The sequence below is a fragment of the Parasteatoda tepidariorum genome, chromosome 3 (assembly GCF_982258835.1).
Source record: "Parasteatoda tepidariorum strain Cologne lab strain chromosome 3, Ptep-v5.0, whole genome shotgun sequence".
NCBI lineage: Eukaryota > Metazoa > Arthropoda > Arachnida > Araneae > Theridiidae > Parasteatoda > Parasteatoda tepidariorum.
In genome coordinates, this window is record NC_141757.1 from 32,243,076 (window position 1) to 32,266,013 (window position 22,938).

At 30.9% G+C, this 22,938-nt stretch overlaps 1 protein-coding gene across 6 annotated transcripts in view; it reads right to left on the reverse strand.

The window, feature by feature from the left end:
* Nucleotides 1–22,938, reverse strand: part of LOC107455203 (tight junction protein 1) — a 383,960-nt gene that overhangs the window by 85,086 nt on the left and 275,936 nt on the right. For 2 of the 6 annotated variants that reach the window (XM_071177713.2, XM_071177710.2), the window contains exon 1: nt 2,941–3,326. The exons of the other annotated variants lie outside the window; for them this stretch is intronic. In XM_071177713.2, coding sequence (XP_071033814.2) covers nt 2,941–3,081 — 141 coding nt within the window. In that variant the 5' untranslated portion in view covers nt 3,082–3,326. Of the gene's footprint in view, nt 1–2,940; nt 3,327–22,938 lie in introns of those variants that run through there. 6 annotated transcript variants of the gene reach the window in all.

Sequence of the window (22,938 nt, forward strand, 5' to 3'; positions counted from 1 at the left end):
TAGGAGTAAGTTTGACTCTGATTCGAGCTCCAACTCTGTACTTTTCTGATTCAGATCTATTATCGATTAAAATTTTTAACAAATCATTGAAAAATACTAATATTATTCGATTGTTCGGAAAGTAAATTCATTTTTCCTCATAAATATATTTTTTGACAGCCAATTTCACACTTAAGCGCAAAATCATTTATGTAATCATTTTGACAGCTGCTATAGCAAGGCTTGCTGGCGAAAAAGTTCGACTGATTTTACGACGAAGTTTTACGTTTGTGCTCTTTCAAATATGGAAAGTGAAATAGCAAAATTTTCGACATAGTTTACATTTTTACTATCGAAAAGGTAAAAAGGCTGTTCCAACAGGAAAATAAATTATCCGATGAGAATCATAGAATCATGCTTTTGCCAGAAAGAAGGCTAAATGTATGATTCAATAAAATATTTATTCGTTTCTTTCTTTTTTAAAAAAGAGAGAAAAAAAACGAAATTACTTTTCTAACAGCACAATATTACTCACTAAATATTCATTTCAAATTATTTATGAACGATTAGAGATAAAGACATTATAAAATGACATTTCGTATATTTTACTTTACAAAATATATTTGTATAAAATTTTAAAATACACATTAGAGTCATATATTAGTACATCAATTACGATTAGAGTATCACACAATTTATTCAAAATTACGTTTTGTATTATAACACTTAAAAACATAAATTTTAAAAGATGTATTTGTAAAACATTTTTAACCCTGGAAACTAAACTTTAATCAGTACTCATCTGTAATTAATCATTTGACGAATTAAAAAAAGAAAGTAATTTTTTTTCTTATCATTTATTTATTTATGCCGAACAAATTATTGTTACCTAAAGTATATAAATTTTCAAGTCGAGTCTTCTGTCGTCTTTTCAAAATTACTTTGAATTTCTTTTCAATATTTATTAACTAAACATTCGACTGTTAGACGACGATTACAACAAATCTGGAAAAAGTAACAAGTGTACAGCCGTACTTATCATTTTCGAGTGACTCATTTTACTAGTTATGAAAGTACTGTGACTGAGATACTGTGAGAGCAACGGGAATATCTGAATTCGCAAAACTGACAAACATCGGCAGTTTATAAAACGAAGGTTATCTAGGGTTAAATTGTGGAAAAACCATTATAAGAAACAACCACTAATCAATATCTCACACGCACATATATAAGCATCTTATTACAAAAAAAAAAAAATTTAAGCAATTATTTATGTATAAAGAACTATTACAAGTGATACATTAAATTCATTCGCATATTTTTTTAATTAACTTAATAACTTAGCAAAATAAAATTGGTTTCAGAATTTATAAGATAAAATATTCAGTTCAATTATTAACTTCGATTTTTTCAATAGTTTGAAAGATTTTTGAGTCCTTTTTCAATACTTCTTTTAAATATAAGATTAATAACATTCAAATGTGATTCATTAAGTTTGCGATAAGTAATCATTTAAATAATTGTCACAACAGAGTAATATTTGTTTATATAATTACAGACAATTATTCAAAAAATTTTAATAAGATCAAAAAAAAAATTTTTCTTTCCTCATTTAATCTACAGAACCTAACTTTTCAAATTCAAGTCGATCAAATTTTCCGACTGCTGTAAAATTTTCTTCGACCTAAATAATTATTCTTTGTCGACAAAGTTCTGATTTGACACGTTTCTCCAGTTCTGAAATTATTAAAAAGTTATTTTTCAAAAGAAGATAAAAGCAAAAATCAATCTCCTGGCGAAAATTGAACAAATAAATAAAACCAAAACTTTAAATAATTTCTGATCGAAATTTATATTGTTTAAAAGTCAGTTTAGTTATTGACTTGGTAACTTCGAAAAAGGTTACATACTTTACTTTACTTTATTTACAAAAAGTGGGCACCTGGGTCGCGCAGAAGGCCCATATCCCATACATCATGAAATATTACAAAAAGTTAAAATAAAAAACAATTTGAGTTCAGCAGTCTATGGGATGGCTGTTACTGGAAAACAAGCTCGTTGCTTGAATGAAAAAGGTTACATTTGACTTAATCCAGGGTTCATACGCACATGTAAAAAGATTAAAAAGTGGTAGTAATATTAATATTATTCTTTTTTATATAATAATGGTAGAAGATACCAGAATTTTTTATTTTCTCTAAGTAAATATATTCAGATCCGAAGACGGAGGATATGAAACTTTAATTGGCAAATTTTAAGCTAATAATAGGACATTTTTACCAGTTTAATTGATACCAGTTTTTAATTTTTTTTCAGGTACTTACAAAACAGTAAGTACTTGAAGTACTTACAAAACAGTAAGAATAAGTTTCAAAAATTAAAGAAATGCTATTTTTTTAAATGCTTTTCGCTAAATGCTTTCTTTCTTTATTATTTATTTATTTTAATTTTTTGAAAATCTACGTAACATCCACATTTTTTCGATTTACTAATTACAAAGCGCAATGTTTCTTTTAAAAATGAACCCTGCTTTATTTATTTTTAAATAATTAAGGGGTTCGCTCTACACTTTAAATTATTCATTTACACTGCATACAAAGCTTCATATTATTTATTTACACTGATTTAAATTAATGCTTAACATTTTTGCTAGTTACAGATCCTCCTTTAGCAACACGTTTCCAAAAAAAGACTTATAATCCCGCAGTTGAAAATGAAAACTTTATTTAAATTCAAACAGTGAATTTATCTAAAAGTAGTAACAACATCGCTACCTCAAATAAATACATCGCATTAAGATTAATTCCTCAAAATATAATGTATAACTAAGCCTTTCGAATATTTTTTTTTTGTTCAGAGAAAGGTTTTGAATAAATTATTAAACCGCGTAACTATTCAAAGAAAGCTGAAACTCCATTAATATGTAAAGGCTAAAACAGAAGGCTTTGGCGAAATTCTTACCTTAAAAGGAGAAATTTTAATTTCAGCTCGGCATCCCGCCGAAGATGAGTTTTCGCCATCACCATCATCACAACTCACTTTCTCGACGGTTTTAAAAATTTCATTAACCGCTGCTCCCTTCGTCAACGGTGCGTTATTCATATTAATCAAAGTCTCATATTAATTTGCATGGAAGACAACAACCAAAAGGATGGCAGTTATTTAAAATTCTTCCGCCAAGAAACTTGCGCATTTCTTAACTTGTCACCAATTGTCATGAAAACGCAGCCAAGAAGTAATCCCCGTAATAATTACAAATGTAAAGATACGAATTCCAGACAGCACTGTTATACACTAACACACAGAAACATGTGAGACGGAACAGCGAAGAAGGGCATATCTCTATTATCGCTTACAGTGAAACAAAATATCGCCAACACTTGTTGACGACGAGAAATAGGGCTGTCATCAAGCCATCGCATGGGAACGTATACACAGGGATGTTGAGACTTTTTTTTTTCTTTTTGGCTCAAAAGTCAGTAGAATAGATATCGAGTAACGGTGTAAATATTTATTTTGAAATCACATTAATTATTGTTTGTTTGAAAGGGTAAGTTGATAAGATATAATTTTACTGATTGTCACGGCTGCTATAATTAAAGATTAAGAGAACAGATTAAAATTAAGTTATAATAGAACTTTGTTAAATTAAGTTTTCAAAACTTAGTCTGATGTGTCAATAGAAATTTGAAGTTATAGCGATAGCTCTCTTCCAATAATAATGATTTAGCAGTGTTTTTCGAAGAATAATAATGAAGAGTTTAAATACCTTAACACTTGAGACAAAGTTATCATTTTAAACTATGTAAACCGTCTTTAGAACGGGCAAATAGCTTAAATATTTTAGAAGTTCTTAAATGTTTTTAAAAATTACCAATTCAGCGTGATTTTTTCCCCTTTGAACAAAATTATTAAATTCAGTAAATACCTCTCAATTTTTGCAAATTTTTATGAGTCCAGATAATACAGAGACAGAGAACTTTCTAAATATGAAAAAAATAATAGTAATAAAATAAATAAATAAATCACAAACGCTTTTAGTCTTCACGAAATTTTGGCTTTCCTCCATATTGACGTTCTGCACCATTTCCTAAATGAGTGTAGAGGGCTAATTATATGCTTAATATATGAATAACTGCTGAAAACTCAATATTATTCGCAAAAAAGAGTTATTTCGTGATACCAGAGCCTTCAAAATCCTTAAATTATTTTGTTTTATATTAACTAATACATTCATAAACTTCGTTCCATCGCAAACTTTCTTTCCAAATAAATTCACAATAAGCAGCAGATTAAGCAAAATTTCCCTGAGATTTATTTTACACTCTCAGTGTGTGTTTTTCGATATAAATGTCATATCTTCAGATCCTACATTATGCTTTAAGGAGAGAGAATATTTAGTGTTTAGTGCTTATTAAAAAATTTATTGATATGTATACTTTGACTAATTGACAAGGAATTTATAAAATACAAATTCAAAGTTGTCTTAATGGAACATCCTGTACAATTATGAAAAATGTGAATGATACAAAAGTATTTTTTTTTCAGAACTTCCTGTACATATTCCATATAAGTGTTAAAAATGTGAATATCTCTGATTAAAGTACTGATACTGTGATTAAAAATATTAATAGCAGACTGGTATGAAGTACAACAATTTCGACTTGGCTTACAGCTAAAATCAAATTTCTAAAACAGCTATGTTGAAATACTAGCTTATTTTTGTAGAAAAAAAAAACGAAAACTAGCATCGTTATTTTGAAGAACTGTTGGCTAAAATGATTTAGTCAAGGAACAGATAAAAAGAACGATGCTACTCAAGAGTTAAAAAATGGAAGAAATAAATTCAGTCTCAATTTATTTCAAAATAAAAAAAAATCCATTTAAAACGTTCCCTACCCCCTAACTTGGCACAGGATACTCCCTCTTCTTAGCCTTCATGTTTAAACCATGTATTCCACGATCTTTAAAACGATAAGAGTTTAATAAGATGGCTGCCTCAATTTTCGACACGGGTGAGTGCTTCCCTCAAACACCATCCTGGTTCGCATCGAAAACAGCGGCGCATTCGAAATTTTACTGTATTTACTTTATCTGCTCTATGACATAGCCAGCTGTTGGAACAAAACATTCTGTTCCAAAACAAAACCATCTTCTTTTCCCCCGTTTTAATAATATTCTTAGGTACTTTCACAGGAGGAGATACTGGAATGCATCCAAAACGATTTTATAATCCATTTTCTGCAATTCTGCACCGAAAAATAAGTTTTTATAGCGTCATATCGTTTTCAAATCATGCTTTAAAATAAATATGGCTTTTAGAAAATACATGGCTTTTAAAAGATTTGGATTTCAAATTCATAAATTACGTGTCCTTCAATTACATTCGCTTTAACTTTCTGAAGGCAGAAAATGCTATTTTTGCTCAAATAAGGAGCTTTAAAAAAAGGGGTAGGGGAAACTTATAAATAAGATAGAATATATTTATTAAAATACTTCACTTAAATAATTTTTTTTAGTTATTTTCATTTATTGCATAAATATATATATATATATATTAATTTTTAGCTTCTTCTCTATATTATAGGATATTTTAGTGTATTTCTTCAATTACGGACATGGAATAAAATCTACTCGATTCAAATAATCGAACATTTATATACTATCCTAAATGTTAATCTAAAAAAGAGTAAAAGAATCTTAATTTTTTTTTATTTCATCGTACTCCCTTTATATTTAGAGTTTTTGAGTAGAAAACAAAATATAACGTAAAACTGAACACCTAAAACAAATAAGAAAAAGAAACTTATAAATGCGATAGAATATATTTATTAAAATACCTCATTTAATTAAAATTTCTTAGTTATTTTCATTCACTGCATAAAAAACATATAGTTTAATATTTAACTTCTTCTCGGTGTCATAGGACATTTGAGTGGATTTTTTCACTTTTTGGACACGGAACAAAATCTACTTGATTCAAATAATAGAACATTTATATGCCGTATAACTGTCCTAAAAGTTATTTAAATCGAATTTCTATTTTTTTTTTTTTTTTTTTTAAATTCCTCATTTGAATAAAATACCGATCAAAGAGGGTTAATCGAAATATTTTTTTTTATATAGCAAACCTCTTTGTAAAGACATGCAAAAGGAAAAACTATCTTATAATATTATCTTTTAAGCAACTACGAAAATGGCTTAAATAACTAGGAACACTGGTCAATAAATCAGCACAAGTTTAATAATTGAACATTCTCGAACTTGTAATCGAATCTTAATTTTTTTTATTCCATCGTATATTTATAATTTTTGCGTAGAAAACAAAATGCAACGTTAAGCTGAACACTAAAACAGCGCCGTCGCTTACGATTTTTCAATAAAGTGAGGTCAAATTGCACCAAACGTTATCCAATATATTGGGCCTCAGGTGAATATGTTAGAGTAAACAAAAGGAATAAGGGTGAATTTTTATTTCAAGATCAATATCATGCACCATTTTATGGTTGCTTCATTCCCAAATGAATTTGATTATGGACTTCCATTTATGACTATAAACACACCTAGAATGGACTGATCATCTGTTACACCCAAATTCCCAGTGCACCGCACAACTTTTTATAACCATCAATGAATAACCGAACCAATTATGGGTTTACGACTACCAACGTACAACTCCGTAGCCTTGCAATTTAGAACCCATTCCTGAGGACAAGATAATTCCTGGATGAAGTATTGGGACAGCTTCTGGCAGCAAAGCGGCTCGCCGAATTTTGAGGCGAATAGGTCAGGTCATGTGTAAAATAGACAACGACTGCAAAACGAAATTATACGTTTTAGGAAATATGCTAATTAGTCAAAAAATTAGAGCAACTTCACTTAGCTTTTGATGCATTATAGATAACTGCATCTGAAAACAATTACAAATTTCGAAATTTTACAATGATCAAGCAGACAAACAAAAGATCAAATCTCAATCAGTTTTCAATCAAATCAGATCAGTTTTCCGTTATCTTTGCTGAACACAGAACTATTCAGGTTTCAAAATATGAGAGGTATTCGTGTACCTTTAATTTCAATGAAAAACTACAGAAAATTCATTTTGAATGAAAAATGAAGAAAAGCAGTCTCAGTCGTAGAACGAAAATAACTTGAGTAGAACTAAATCCTCCTACATGAAAAATAAATAATAATTCTAGAAGACTCTGTATTTTCAGGATTTTACTGAAACAAGCAAACAAAAACTTAATAAATTAGCAAACATGATTATTCCAAGTTATTTCAAATGAATAAACTCTATAGAGCATTATAAGCTTAATAGCCGACAGATAAAATCTAGGTGAACATTTTTAAAAGGATGAACCTCTCGCCAAGGAAATAAAATCGGAGAATATCCTGTTCAAGATACTCCTCAAGCCCATGACGTTCGTTTTCAACAATTTAAACTATTAACATAAATCTCAAAAAATCTCTCTATTCGACTTAGAAGGGTCACGTGGCTTCAGGAAGCGATGGTACGTATATTTTCACCTGTTCAGTCTGTCTCCCCAGCGAAAAAAATTCTGATGAAATGAATTAAATCCTTTACAATTTTTCTAACAGACGTGAAAAGAAAAGAGTGATATATCCGAATGTACGGTATATCTGAACATGCGATATAACGAGAAGATACTGTAACAATAAATTACGAGATTTTTTTAACATTTTTTTGAAAGAGGTGGAACAACTGTTTTAACCTCTTCGTCTCAACCGAAATCGATTTTAATGTAAACGAAGATGTACTTTTCAGGACTATAAGATCCTGGATTGTAGATAACTCAATATATTCCGGGAAAATCCTATTGGATGGCAGATCAGCAATGGAGGAAAGGGATGGAGGAGAGTAAAGGATTAGCTCTTCTTACTCTCACTTGTCAAAGTATCAAATGGGAACGTGTTGCTTTAAGTGAAAGCTAAGTCTTTCTCAACTTTCGCTGTAACCGAGCTCAAAATATTGAAGGGACCCTCTACAAATTGTGAACTGCTCTGCATATATAATAACAATTTAAAAATTCGGTTGAGGAAAATATTTTATGAAGAGTCCTCACGATATGGCATAAATATATTAAAAGAACTTTTGTCGTACGTTATTCAAATGTTCCGAGTTAGTCCGTACTCTTTAGTACGGACTAACTCGGAGCATACGGGTATCACTTCTTTCTCTTATCACTGATCTTGAAAAGGTAAAATTCAATATATTTTGGTCAAGGGATTAAATTCGAGAAGATTGTAAGGAACCCCTGGGGATACAGTTGGCATGGAAAAGGATTAAAGCATATCCTTTAAAGACAAGGCTTTAATTTCCAGAGAAACGGTATAAATAATATAATGAAAGCCTATGTATGTGATCATGAGAAAAAAGTCGTTCAATCTAACTTATTCCGTATGTGAATTTAACCATTCACAATAATTCGAAAACTATTAAAAACGTATTCCCAAGAAAGATAGAGAAGTAAATTACATGGGGGCCACATAGCAAAAGTCGTTAAGGCATTGACTTGTGATAGGAAAACATAGTGGTTTTATTCCGGTGACGGCTGGAAGGCCATTTCAGGCCTATGAAATAAAGGCGGCTGGATCAGTAAAGCTTACCACGTTGTTACGTATCATGCAAAAATAAGGCTATCCATAAGAGTAACTTAAAATAATTAAAGATTTTTTTTTCTTGAGTGAGTTTTACATATGTCATGCCAAATTAAGCATGACACCACCACCAAGCCGCTGACCACGATGTTGTAGAGCCCTAGCCTCATGAACACCTTCCACATAATGGATGTCACGGAATTGCTTCTTTTAAAGACTGAATGGAGCAAGTTTCTAACAATACCGTTATGTTAGGGTTTGATAATATGTGAAAACCTTAAAGGTTTTGATATTAACCCCAAACATTAAGTTTAAACTCGCTAAATAAATAAGTTCATAAAGAGCTTAAGAATCTAATTTAAGACAGGTGTCGCTACGATTGTTATACATTTCTTACAAAATCGAAAGATAAGAAAACGAAATCATAAATTGAAATTTTACAAATGAAAAGACCCGCCCTCTTCATGTCACACAGTATTTCCATGAAAATGAGCTGTAACAAGTGCAAAAATTATCTACCCTACCTCGTCGTAAATATCACCAAGAATTCCCCCAAAGGAAAGATGGATATTTCAGAATGCCTTTCCACCATATTTTCGAGACAACATTTTAACTTCTGGCGGAAACAAGACATGGCAGAAGACCTTACCTCAAGACTCCTTTGCGATTAAATTCAGATTATGTCCCTTGATTAGGGATTCAGTTGACGCGAAACAAGGATAAAGCGTATCTTTTCGAGAACAAAAGCTTCTCATCTTCAACGAAACGGCCGGCTGATTCGATGATGAAAATCCAGGTAATTAAATTTGAGAACGAAAACGCAATCAAAGCAGCGAGACGTCCTCCTACCTTACTCCCAGGCATTCAGACAATAATTAGATCGCTAAAAATTTTGATAACGCGATCAATATTCGAGATTAGAAGGTCCTTCCCCGAGAGAAAAAGATTTACAGCGATTATTCGGATGGGAAGTGGATTGCAAAGCGGAATGTTTGCGAGATGTACACAAACCTTCTCTCGATTGGACACTTTGAAAAGATTCTTTTCGCCAAGGGGGTGTTTTCACGACTGATTCGAAGTTGAAAAGAATCGTTTGGAGTCACCGCCATGTTAGGCTTCAAAGTACACACGAGGAAGGAAATTTCGGTAAAAACTTATACCTGTCTTATTGAAATCAGCGATTAAATTTTCGAAAGTGCCTGGGGAAGAAGAAGCTTTCACAGTCGCGATGCTTTAAAAGTAAACTCAGAAGTGGGGATCGAAAATGATGTTTCACGTAAAATAAACTCAAACATCTTGTTCTTTTTTTAAACTTAGAATGGATAAAGAAAGGGTAATAACCTACGTTTGCGACATTTAAAAACATCATAAAAATCGCATAGTAAATAGAAAAAATGAAGTATATTCTGTTCTATTTACTGACTTTATAAACCGACCATACAGCGTTACTCGGGATAACGGGAACTTTTGAAATAACGTAATTTGTACAAATAAACACAAAGAATTTTTTTTTTTTTTATTGGCGATAGTGCATGTATACGGTATGCATTTTATATTTTCAAAGCTAGATGTCACAAACTATTTTTTTTACTTCTAAAAGATGACATTAGAAAAATGTAATCAGCGTGTTCACGTTTTAATTAATACCATGTTATGAAAAATCCTAAATGCTTGGTGTAACACATTTCCCGAAATAATCTTTCAAAACTAAAGAAAAATTTTTATTAAATGTCACTAACTGTTTACTTCTTAAAACTGAAGGGGATATTTCCGTATCATAATCTGTCGCGCCAACTACAATCGCCAAAGTGCCAAATAGATTTTAAACTTGAATATTAAATTTTTGTATTTAAATTTTTTTTGTAAGATCAAGAATCTGAAACAAGATTACACAATTGAATAATTTTGAGCATTTAAATCCTGTCATTTTTTCTAGCATTATTAAATAAAATAAAAAAAATTACATCGAAAATCCAAATTTAGAGATTCTAAAAATCTATTATTTTAAAATACGCACTTGCATACGTTAAATTGGGTATGACCTGAAAATAAGCAAAAAAAATTCAAAATAAAAAGTAATATTTTTAAAAACCACGTTTTAGTAGTGGAGAATAATAATTAAGAAAAAAATTGAAAAACGAAAAACGTGGGGCGCATGAAATACATAACAGTAATGTTATATTAGTGTGTGTATGTGCGCTTTTGAGAATATGTGTATGTATATCAGTAATTGTGATTGTTTCTGAATGTGGATATGGAATATGCTTTTGTATATGCATATGTATGTGGATGTATATGTGACTGTGCATGTGTATGAGTAAGAAAATGTGTATATGTATGTGTATATGTACTGTTATGTATTTCATGCGCCCCACGTTTTTCGTTTTTCAATTTTTTTCTTAATTATTATTCTCCACTACTAAAACGTGGTTTTTAAAAATATTACTTTTTATTTTGAATTTTTTTATTTGAAACTATGATTTTTTTAATTTTTATTTTATATTTTTAAAAAATTATTATTTTTTAATTATTATTCTTCACTACAAAAAACGTTGTTTTTAAAAATGTATATTTTTATTTAGATTATTTTTCTTAGTCAAGAGTAGTCAAGACTACTACAAGATCACTGCTAAAGTAATAGAACTTTTATTTTAAATTAGGGATACAAAAATCTTTATTCGCGATCGCAACGCTCGAGTACGCCGTCTAGCGGGAGCCTGTAAATATCGGACATTAATTTATCACGTTTTCATTTAGTTCCATCGAAATCATTGACTGAATCAGACGCCATTTTTTAGCAGCAAATAAGAAACAAAATTTCCCTAAGGAAAAGGCCGAAGAACTTGAAAAAAATCTCCAGAATATTAGTAAATCTTTCAGGAACAGAACACGCCAAACATTTGAAGAAAAATTCCGCAATAATTTTTTATTTCTATTATCAACAAACTTGCAACTGATGACTTCCGATTTCGGATACTGTTACAGATGTATGTATTAAGGTAAAATGCATTTCTTCTGTCTTCAATTCATTACGAATTAAAGTGAAGTCAACATTGCTTTCGTCATTCCAGTGAATAAATATGAATTCAGAACATACAGAATTGTAATAGTTATAACATATTCTTCTTCGTTATAGAATAGTATATATTTCTGTATCCATATAATTCGGAAAACAACAATAAAAAATTATCCAAGTTACTTGAAATAGTGCCATTTGTGCTGATTCTTAATTAATTTTAATCGCTTTCTTGGTAAGTATTTTTTAGTGTTGAAAGAATAAGTTCAACTAGAATTCAGCTATTCTGTTTTTAGCTACATATTCAATTTCATTTCTATTATAAAATTTTGCTGTATAGTATGTTATCTAAAAGTAATGAAGGGATAAACTATACATCTATTATTTGAGAATAAAGTTTTCAAACAAGGAACTTATCATTTTGGAATTCTCCGGGAATTATAAATCAGGTAAGTGCAATGATTTTTACAATAAAAAATTTGACTGTAAATATTTTTTTTTCATTTGATGATGGTTCTCTACAGAATGGTTTTTTACGTCTGATTAAGAACTATAAGAATAATAAAAAAAGAAACAATATGAAAGTTTTTATTTCAATGTAAAGAATTCTTGAAATCGTTTTTTTATCCTCAGAATTCTTTATTTTCCGTTTTTTAGTTTATAATTTTTTGATAAAAATTGTTCTCAAAATACTTTTTTTGAAAAATTAAATGGTATAACATTATGTGTTTATGTATACTTCTTGTATATTCCAATGTTTGAAGTAATATGATTCAGAAAAGTATGGAATAAAAATTCGGTACTTATTAACGCCACCGCCGCTACAGATTTGGCGGTTTTTAAGTGCCGCTAATCTACACTTAAAATTTTTGCGACAATTCATAAAATAAAACACTTTATTTAAAATCAAAATAGTCAATCGGATTTCGGTGGAAAATGAGCCGATATAGAGTTTAGCAAAGATTCAAAACAATCATATCGCCATATGAACTCTGATAAATAAGATTCCAAATGAAATAACATTTCCAAAACGTACGTTTACCAAGATAAAGTTTTATGTTGTGGGAATTGGTACATTTTCGTTTTTTCGGTAAAATATTTCCCTCCTGAAAAAATAAAATTGCATCTTGTTTCGTTTTTGGCAAATCCCAAAGACGAATTTTCGTAGCACTAAAAATGGCGACAAAAAAGAATTGTTCATTTGTTTTTGTTTCGTCAGCATTCTTTATTTTACGTTTCTTAGTTTCTAAATAATGATTTTTATTGAAACTTGAAATTTTTTCATAAAAATTGTTGTCAAAAACCTTTGTTTACAAAATTAAATTTCATAAAATTATGAGGCTTATGTATACTTTTTGTTCATTTTAATTTTTGAAGTAATATGATTCTTAAAACTATAGAATGTAAAGTTTAAATGGGCCTTTCATGTTATATCATTAAATTTAGTAAAACTATTTCTCGGGCATTAGGTTTTAACTCTTATAAGAATATGCATATTTTTTTCTGTTAATGTACAAATATTTTTCCGATGTGTTTTGGATGTTCCTTCTCTAATAAAAAGAGATACCATTTTGTTTTCGGTTGTACAAGAAAGAAGATCAAGCATTTTTCTTTTTTAAATTTAATAAGCCACATTAAAGAAGGAACGTTGCAATGCTACACGCTACATTAACGACGTCTCCAGAGTAACTGAATGACGGTTCATATAGAAATCGCAGGTAAGCGTCTCATACAACAACGCCCCCTATAGGTCATTGCGATCGCGAATAGAAAAACAATACCTTTACGACTTTCATTAGTTTTATGCTGATGACAACCAAAACAATCTGGAAATGAATGAGGAAAAACTGGATCCTACCACGTGATTTTCCAGCCAATAAAAATACTCCGACAACAAAAATATTTTCACCTAACACGTAATAATTTGAAATAATGGAATCTACAACAAAAGACAATCTCGAAAATAATTTTTTTTTTAAATTTTAATTTTATTTTACTTCGCATGTCTTTTTTCTCTTCATTTTCATGCATTGTCATCCAATTCTGAACTGTGTGCGTTTAAAATCGATTACAAAATTCCACCCGGACAGACATACACGAAGGCAAGTTTATATAAACGTGGTAATAATACAATCAAGAACATCAGGACAAAAAGCCAAAATTAGGAGAAAATATTTCCTTTCAGGAATGACAGCACAACTATGAACCTTATAGAACGTAAACGATAATACACAGATTACATCTTTCTGATGCCACCTTTCAAGAAGTAAAAAAAGTGCTTCCGACAGTTAACTTTGAAAATATAAATGACATACCAAATGCGTGCAACATCACTAATAAAGTTTTAAAAGTTCACTAATAAACGTTCAAAAGTTGAACATGTCAGACAGAAATTTAATTCGCGCTATCTTTAACAATATATATCAGAATTATTAAAAAAAAGATTATAGTTTCGTAGTCTTATTAGAATCCTAGATTTGGCGACATATTTCGTTAAATAAGTAGAACATTCGTTCTTGAAAAAGAAACGACTGTATGACGCTACAAAATCATTGGATTTGATTAGACCACTGAAAATGGCGAGTCTTATGCTGACATGATTTAGCAAATCAAATGAGAGATAAAAAAAAAAGTTTTATTTTTGTTTCGCTGTAGAAGAAAATAGTCTGTAAGAAAAATGTATTATTCTTTCATCTGTTTCTTTAAATGCGAACGGAAAGGCGTGTTATGATTTTTTTAAATAATTTTTATTAAATATTATTACTTGTTAATTGATTATTGTTCATAATAAGAAAGCAAGCAAAAAGAAGACTATGCAACGTCGTTTCAAGAGTTGGCGATGTTGATATACGCTCGCGCTGGGAACTTGGCACCCATTTGGCGTACACAGGCTCTCTCCATTGAGATAATGGTTTTTTTCTTAACTTGCAACAGAGTATAATTACGTTACTTCGAAATTCACGTAATTTGTACAAATAATTACAAGGAAAAAGTGCAACTTTACTGCGTTATGTTTTCACTCCGCTAATTATTTTCTAGACTTTATACTTTGAATGTAACTTTGAATTCGGTAACAATACCATACGCAAGCTGCTTTTGCTCAGAGCATACGTACACAAAAAATCTTCTCTCTTTCCGTGTATGTTCATGAACAGTCAAGTTTTGGTCATTTTAAATCATTAATAACTAGAAACTGATATAAAACATTAAAATTTATAATCACTTGAAAAATTTTCGAGTCAATAATTTAAGCAAAACTGAAAACAGTTTTAAATTGCAATATAACATTTCAACAATAAATTAATAAATCGCTAAATATAAATATATTTTGATTATTTTCCTTCTTCCATTTTTAAATAGTTATTTCTTTGATAAAAAGCAAAGGGGGGAAAAAAGGAAAAGATTCTTCCTCCATCTAACTTCCTTTTAAGCTCTAAATCATGCAAATGTGAAGGGGAGAAATAGATGGGACACTAGAAAATTTTCTTCCTTTTTTAAACAAAACCGATTGTTCTAATATAACTTTAGGATCGCTTCTGTTGGATCGTTTGGGCTCGATAGGGGGATGGGGCTCATTCTAAAAGATTTCTATTCAAAGAATCGGAGGGAACTCTTTAAAGCACATGCTCGATCGTAAAACTCCAAAAACTCTACTTGTTTCCGCAGATAAAAGGAAGAAGGAAAAAAATACAAAAACTTTTAGTATTTCCTTTCTTTTTTCTCTTCTGCCAGGTTAAATCAGTGTTCTTTAAATCGTTTAGATCTGCGGCGATTTTTCTCTCACCAGAAGAGCTTTTGTAACTGTAACCGTACTTCTCGAAGAAAAATCTGGTGGATAGGATGAATCGTATGGAGCGAAAATGGCACGCTGTTTAAATTATGATTATCTTCCTGTTAAATATTAACAAAAACCCTGGTGTGGAGCAAAAGTGGCACGCTATTTCAAATAAGATTAGCTTCCAGTCAAATACCAATTAAAGCATCGTATGGGGCAAAAGTAGCACGCTATTTAAAATAGGATTATCTTCCTGTTAAATACTAACTAAAACCCTGGTGTGGAGCAAAAGTGGCACACTATTTCAAATAAGATTAGCTTCCAGTCAAATACCAATTAAAGCATCGTGTGGAGCAAAAGTGGCACGCTATTTAAAATATGATGATTTTCCTGTTAAATACTAACTAAAACCCTGGTGTGGAGCAAAAGTGGCACACTATTTCAAATAAGATTAGCTTCCAGTCAAATACCAATTAAAGCATCGTGCGGAGCAAAAGTGGCACGCTATTTAAAATATGATGATCTTCCTGTTAAATACTAACTAAAACCCTGGTGTGGAGCAAAAGTGGCACGCTATTTCAAATAAGATTAGCTTCCAGTCAAATACCAATTAAAGCATCGTATGGGGCAAAAGTAGCACGCTATTTAAAATATGATAATATTCCTGTTAAATACTAACTAAAAGCTAGAAAATGCTTCCAACACGTCAAAGACTTTTTTTCATTAATTTTAATTTCTGGAAAGAATAATTTCTCTAAGAGAATTTTAATATTCTCGTACATAGGCGACATTTATTTTACTCTTTGAGGTCCAATTCTTAAAGGAAAATTCCTAGGTAATGCTGCTGTTTAGGGCACTCAACTTTATTTTATATTTTGTTTTGCTCCGCACAATCTAAAAGATTTAGAAACTTAAAATATAGAGGTATGTAGTAAAATGCACAGGGATTACGATGAAATAAGAAAATTTAACATTCGATAATTAGTTCGAAAATTATTTATTAAATTCTAAACAAAACTAACTCTAACTTTTCAGAAATCGCATAGAGGGAGCTGGCTAAAGTTGGACTAAACTTTCATGAATAACAAACCCACAGCAATTATGAAAATAGCATATTATGTCAAAGAAAGCATTATTTCATGTGACGATGACAAGTCCTCCGAAAGACAGTCTTAAACTAGATAAACAAGATTTATAAATTTTTGTATATGCCATTTGGTTTAGGCCAACATTTCCATCGTTTGCGAAGAAATACAAAAATATAAAATCACTTGTAAATTCTGTTTCTTCTTTCTTTTTTATTTCGTCGATATATGTTAATATAAATTAATGCTACATAAGTTTTTTCTTTGGTCAAAATGCTTAAAAAATAGTAAAAAATTACACAGTTTATAAAAACTAATAAGGGTAGAATAAAAACTAAATTCTATAATTTATAAGAAGAAAATGAGGAAGAAGAAAAAAAAGAGGGGGCGAGCAAAGCCGCTCATTAATTTTCATACAATCAATGTGGGCTGCCGGGCGTAGATAAACAATGTTTTCCCAGAGGCACACTGTAACCGCAATCAATACCAAATCGCTCACCAAAAGTCACCTTCCACGTCAGGCCTATTTCCAAGTTAGTTGGATATTCCGGATAATTTTTCTTCATTTTCTCAGGAAACCCCACAACCCCTTTTTCCCAACCAACTTCGAATGCTACTTTTATTTCCATTATTTCTCCAGGCGTTTGTTTGAGAGGAAGGAAAAAAAAAAAAGATTTTGTACCTCATTCTTTTTTTAATCCTTCTTTTAAATCTCTTTTCTTTAACCCTTTTAGTAAATCAATTATTTTTTTAAGAACATAGTTAAGCTAATATATATATATTTTAAAAAAAAACATTACTTTTTTTAAATAATTTCAAGATAACAGTTCCAATTTGTAGAATAGAGCAACAGATATATAAAATAGGAAATGAAGTAGCAGCTTCGAAAATAGCGGTTGCTGGTCAGAATATTTACTGTAAAAAATTTTGAGTGTATAGTTGCCACCATTTTCGGTGTTGAGAAAAACTAAATACATTGTAAAATACAGAACAATGCAAAAAAGAAGTTTTCATGCAAATGAAAATTGAATAAAATCGATCAAGTAACAATAATTCAAATGCAAATATAAAATTAAAAATATGCTTGCTTTTTTAAAAGAAATACGTTTGCAATTATTCAACTGTGCATGAAAATATGTGTTGTCAGTGAAACAAAAAATGAATAGATGAATAAATAAAACTATAACAGTGAAATGAAATGCTGAAAAGAAAAACTATTTTATAATAGTTGTTGATTGTTTAAAAATGCAGGTTGGACATCTTTGGAGCAGTTACTGTAAAAAAAGCCGTGAAGACAGAATTGAAATAGTTCTATTTGTCTGAGAATACCAATGGGACATCATTCGACACAGTTGCTGTTTGGCTGAGAACACCGGCGAGACATTTTTGAAATTGTTTCTATTTGCCTGAGAAAACCGAGGGGACATCATTCGAGATAGTTGCTGTTGTTGGCTAAGATTACCAATGGGTCATCATTCGAGACAGTCACTGTTGCTGGCTAAGAAAACCGATGGGACATCATTCGACACAGTTGCTGTTTGACTGAGAACACCGGCGAGACATTTTTGAAATTGTTTCTATTTGTCTGAGAATACTGATGGGATATCATCCGAGGCAGCTGCTGTTCGTCTGAGAATACCGATGGAGCATCTTTGAAACTGTTTCTATTTGTCTGAAATTACCGATGAGACGTCTTAGAGACAGTTGCTGTTTGTCTAAGAATACCGATGGGATATAATCTTTGAAACTGTTTTTATTGGTCTGAAAATAACCATGAGACACTTGCCGGTTTTCTGAGAATACCATTAAAATAGCTTTGGAACTATTGCTGCAGTTTGTTTAAAAATGTTGACAAAATGGATTCAGAGCATTTGCCGAAGTGAATCAGAAAATGATCTGAGTTGTATTTAGATATTTCTGAAGAGAAAATAAATCGTGTTTGAAGCTTAAATCAAGCTAAAGACTTATTATGTTTGTTACAAAATAATATTTGTTAATATATTTGTGAATTCGGATTTGTAGCAACCTTATGTATGGTGAGAAGTTGAACAGTATCATCGTATTTCTTAAACTTGCTTATATGATACTGTTCAATCTGAATGCTTCACATTTCATTCAAGTTGCAGCAAATTTGTACCTTATTATGGTTCAAATATCAATATTACGGTTAACGTTTACACTGAAAGAATACCGAAACAGTAATAGATCAGGTATTACACATCTTTAATAAAATGAAGAGTTAGTGTCTGTCCCTCTCTTACAACTCCAGAATCGTTGTGCGAAATTTGGACAAAGAAAGAAAGGGGAAATTTTAGCACCCAATATTAAAAATTGTTCCAAAAAATTTAATTAGATCGTTCGAATGAAAAATTGAATTTTTTTATTACTAATTAGTACCTCTTAAAAATGCACCAATACTGTGCAGTTTTCATATAGATTTACGGTGGAAATAACTGTGGAATAAGGTTTTCACGGCCCTTCGAAAGGAACAAGTACCAGAGATAATTGCTTGATTGAAGTAAATTTTGACCATCATGAGCTAGCCTCGAAAAGAAGCATAATGCCAAACATTGTTAAATACATTCTATTCTTTATTTTGATGGAAACAACTGAAAATGAGTTTTGCTTAATCTAATTACGAAAAGAAAAACAAATAATGATAAACAAAACAAAAAATTAAATTAATTTAGCTATATTAATGTGTTGGTATAGGACTTCCAGTTTTGTGCATGATTTCCTACTGTTACTTGTTGATTTATTAATTTTTTTAACCCAGTTCACCTAATTCTAATTTTGTAATAATTTTGATGCATCCAATTCATTAAAATCATCTTTATGTCGATCAAGCATCCGCGCTCCACTTGCCGACCCCGCCATTTTGAACTCCCCAATTCACCTAACTATTAATAATAACATAGAATAATTCAGTAACATAAAATATGTGCCATAGTTAAGCTAAGCAAACTAAATTTGAATGACCGTAAACATTTGAAAGGCTAGGACGGATGAAGAGATAAATCAAAAGTGTAAAAAGAAAGATGGCAAACATTGGCGAGTAAAATGTTACAAGTTAAAACTTTATCGATAAAATAATAGTTTATTTGCGCTTAAGCGACATTTCAAATCAAAATTGATGGTTAAAGGTGTGCCATGAAACGAAGATTAATCGATTTGAACAAACTGTTGCTAAGTTAGAAGGGATAAAAGAATTTCACTTCAAACAACAATAACATTAGAGTGAACAATTACGGTAATTACTTTTGCATATCAAAAGTCCTTTAAGTCATCACTTTAAGAACGGTAAAAAGAAAGACTCGTTTAAAATAAGATAATCTTAATTTTATTAATGAACAAGATGAGTACCCGGGGTAAAAATAAAAAGTAACTAATCAATAAATCAGGCGACCACGACTTATGTTTATCAAATTATATTAGCCAAAAAGGACCAAGTCAAACCATCTATGTGCAATGTTTTATTTTATAGCCGACGTTAAACAGTCGGCCCAATTCCTTGGCTTGCGACTACCAATGTTCAACTCCGTAACCTTGTAATTTTAACTCAAACTAGAAGATAAGGGAACACCGGGATCACGTATTATGAGAAATTTTGCTTTCGTGGAGGACTTTTAGATGGAACTAACTCCCTTTTGCATTACATGGAAAGGAAAACCACGAAAATCTCCCACGGTTAGCCTTACGGCAAAGGGACTCTAACTCAAAATTCGTCTACCGCTGAGAATATTTCATGTCAGCACTGTGGTCGATACGAGCTGGGCGCGGAATATGTATCGGCCAGCCATCGCTGGGATTTGAACCAAGGATTTGATTCCACATTGGAAGGCGAACACTCTATCCCCTAAGTGGCTCATATGCAATATAGTTTATGTGCAACGACTCATAGATCTAGAATTGACTGTTCATCAACTTTTTTCTCCAAGTACACATCGACTATATCTATCTTATAAAGTTCAAATAAAAGTCCTGTAATGGGGAGAGGTTTTCCAGTTTAATCCATCTTTTTACTTAACAGGAATGGTGCTTGCGCAGCATTTTTATTATAGGTTTTGCTAATCACAAAAGTTGTAACTCTCGGAACCATGTGCCCCTTACAACGATCAACTTTTGAAAACCGCTAGTCTAAAATATTAGAGACTATAAAAATATTAGGAACTTAATGAAATTGTAATATTGTAATGTAATATGTGAATACATAATAAAAATTTCAAAAATTGCAAATATAGACTTTCTCGAAAAAATTACACAAAGCAACAATAAGTAGAAATACGAATTTTAAAACATTTATATGATGTATTAAATCTTTACTCAATATTTCATAACATTTAAAAAAAAAATACTTCATGCAAAAAGCAAAATTTTCAGTATTTTTCCACCTTTAAATAACATGAACTGATAACGAATAAAAAGATACTTTAGCAAAAATTTCAATCCCAAGAAGAAAAATGACGCTAAGTAGTTGCACACAAAATTTAAGTTCTGTGAAAAAAGATAAAATCCCATTTTAGTTTAAAATTGGATTACAATCTAACAGTCACTTCAAAAACTTTTCAAATCTTCTGGTCGAAACAATCATTTAAAGAGAATTCGAGATTAAAACTTGGATAAAATTTAAGTAGCGAATAAAACTAGTGATAGAATCATTGGAAAGAATTAATAAACGCAAAAAGATTTAATCGTAAAATCTATTCTAGAAAATTAGTCAAGTAAGAGGCAAATCAATTTAAAATTGTTTTTATATTAAAAAATCGTTGAGGCCGCCGTCACTGTTTTAGATGCTCAACTTAACGAACGTTTAATTTTGCTTTGCTGCACAAAAAAACGAGACTTAAAAATCATGAAGGTGTTTAGAAAATTGTACAGGAAAAACGATCGAAGTAAAAAAAAATTTTAATTCCAGAAATAATTAACTGTTAAGCTTGAAGTAAAAAATATCATGCGGGTCACTCTGATGGCAACCGAAATGCAATCCAAGAGTTGAAATTTGACGTGATGAAAGGGCTACTTTTGTTTCTGCAGTTATTGCAATTTCAAGTGCTTTTTTTGTGATTCTTTCTCACCTTTTTCTTATTTATTTATTTTTATTTTTTCTATATATTCACGTTACATTTTGTTTTGTCACGCAAAAACTGAGTGACTTCAAAGTAAAAATTAAGAAAGGTGTACAGAAAAACGTACGAGGGGTAGGATGGAATAAGAAAAAATTCAATTCGATTGTTACTTCAAGAATTATCAACTGTTTAACATTAAGGGAAGAAATACCATATGGTGCGATCCAGAACCCATAGAATTACAGCAACAGAGCTGCGACTGGGCCGGCTGAAAGGTTCATTTTCCTTTATAAACTTAGAGCTACGGTTTTTTTCCCGAAATTTAAATTTGTTTGAAAGTTGAACAGTTTTAAGTGCTTTTATCCGCTTTTTTCTTCTTCAGTTTCTTTGCTTCGAATAATGAATATTGTTACGGAGAAATTTATTTCATAAACTTACGCTTGACTTGATTCCAAGAGTAATAAATAAGTAAATAAATAAGAGAGAGTGAGATCAGATTTTACGAGATATAAATCGATATTTTCGAATCAAAATCTTTAAAAAAGTAAAAAACTGATGAGCAAGAAAATCTAGATCCAATTCGGGGTTGTGCTAGACTCTTAATTTAACCTACAAAACTTTTATCCTGCCCTTGATTATCTATTGCTGCGAAAAACTTGTAACACGCAGTGAGAACTCTCTTAAAAAATAAGATACAATACAAAATAAGGCCTTGGGAGTTGTAACTGGCGCTGTCAAGTCATCCCCAATTGAGGCTATGTTATTACATACCTATACAAACTATCATTGAAGAAAGAGCATTGCTCTTGTTTGTAAACCTCATACGAAGTGAAAAACCTTTTTGGACCAACTATCTATCAGAATCAAGAAACTTAAAAACTCAACTTGGTTTTATCCCAAAAGTTCAGTGTGTAAGAATTTTGCGATGTGGTCCAGAAAAATTTCAAACCACAAAACCCTCTTGAGTCAGGAGGAATTTAAACAAATCTAAATCTTAAGATTACCACCATGAAGAGTCAGACAGCTCCTGAAATTTTGAAATCCCTTGCATTGGAAACCATTTATACCGAGTACCCAGAAGACCATTGGCTACATATTTATACAGATGGTTCCTATTGTGACTCACACCTGTCAGCAGGTTCTGGAGTTTTTTCTGATTTGTTTTCATTCTAGTCCTCGGTCAGAAAATACAGAACAGCCTTTGATGGCGATGTTCAGGCTTTATTTATTGCATTGAAGCAACTATTGTCTATTTACTCTAAGTTTGAAAAAGTTGTTTTATTATCAGATTCCCAGACTGCAATCCAAGCAATTAGTTCACAAGGACACCTCATCTAATAAGGTACTCCAGTGCCGGGAGCTCATTAGACTTCTAGTACAGACGAACAAAAGCGT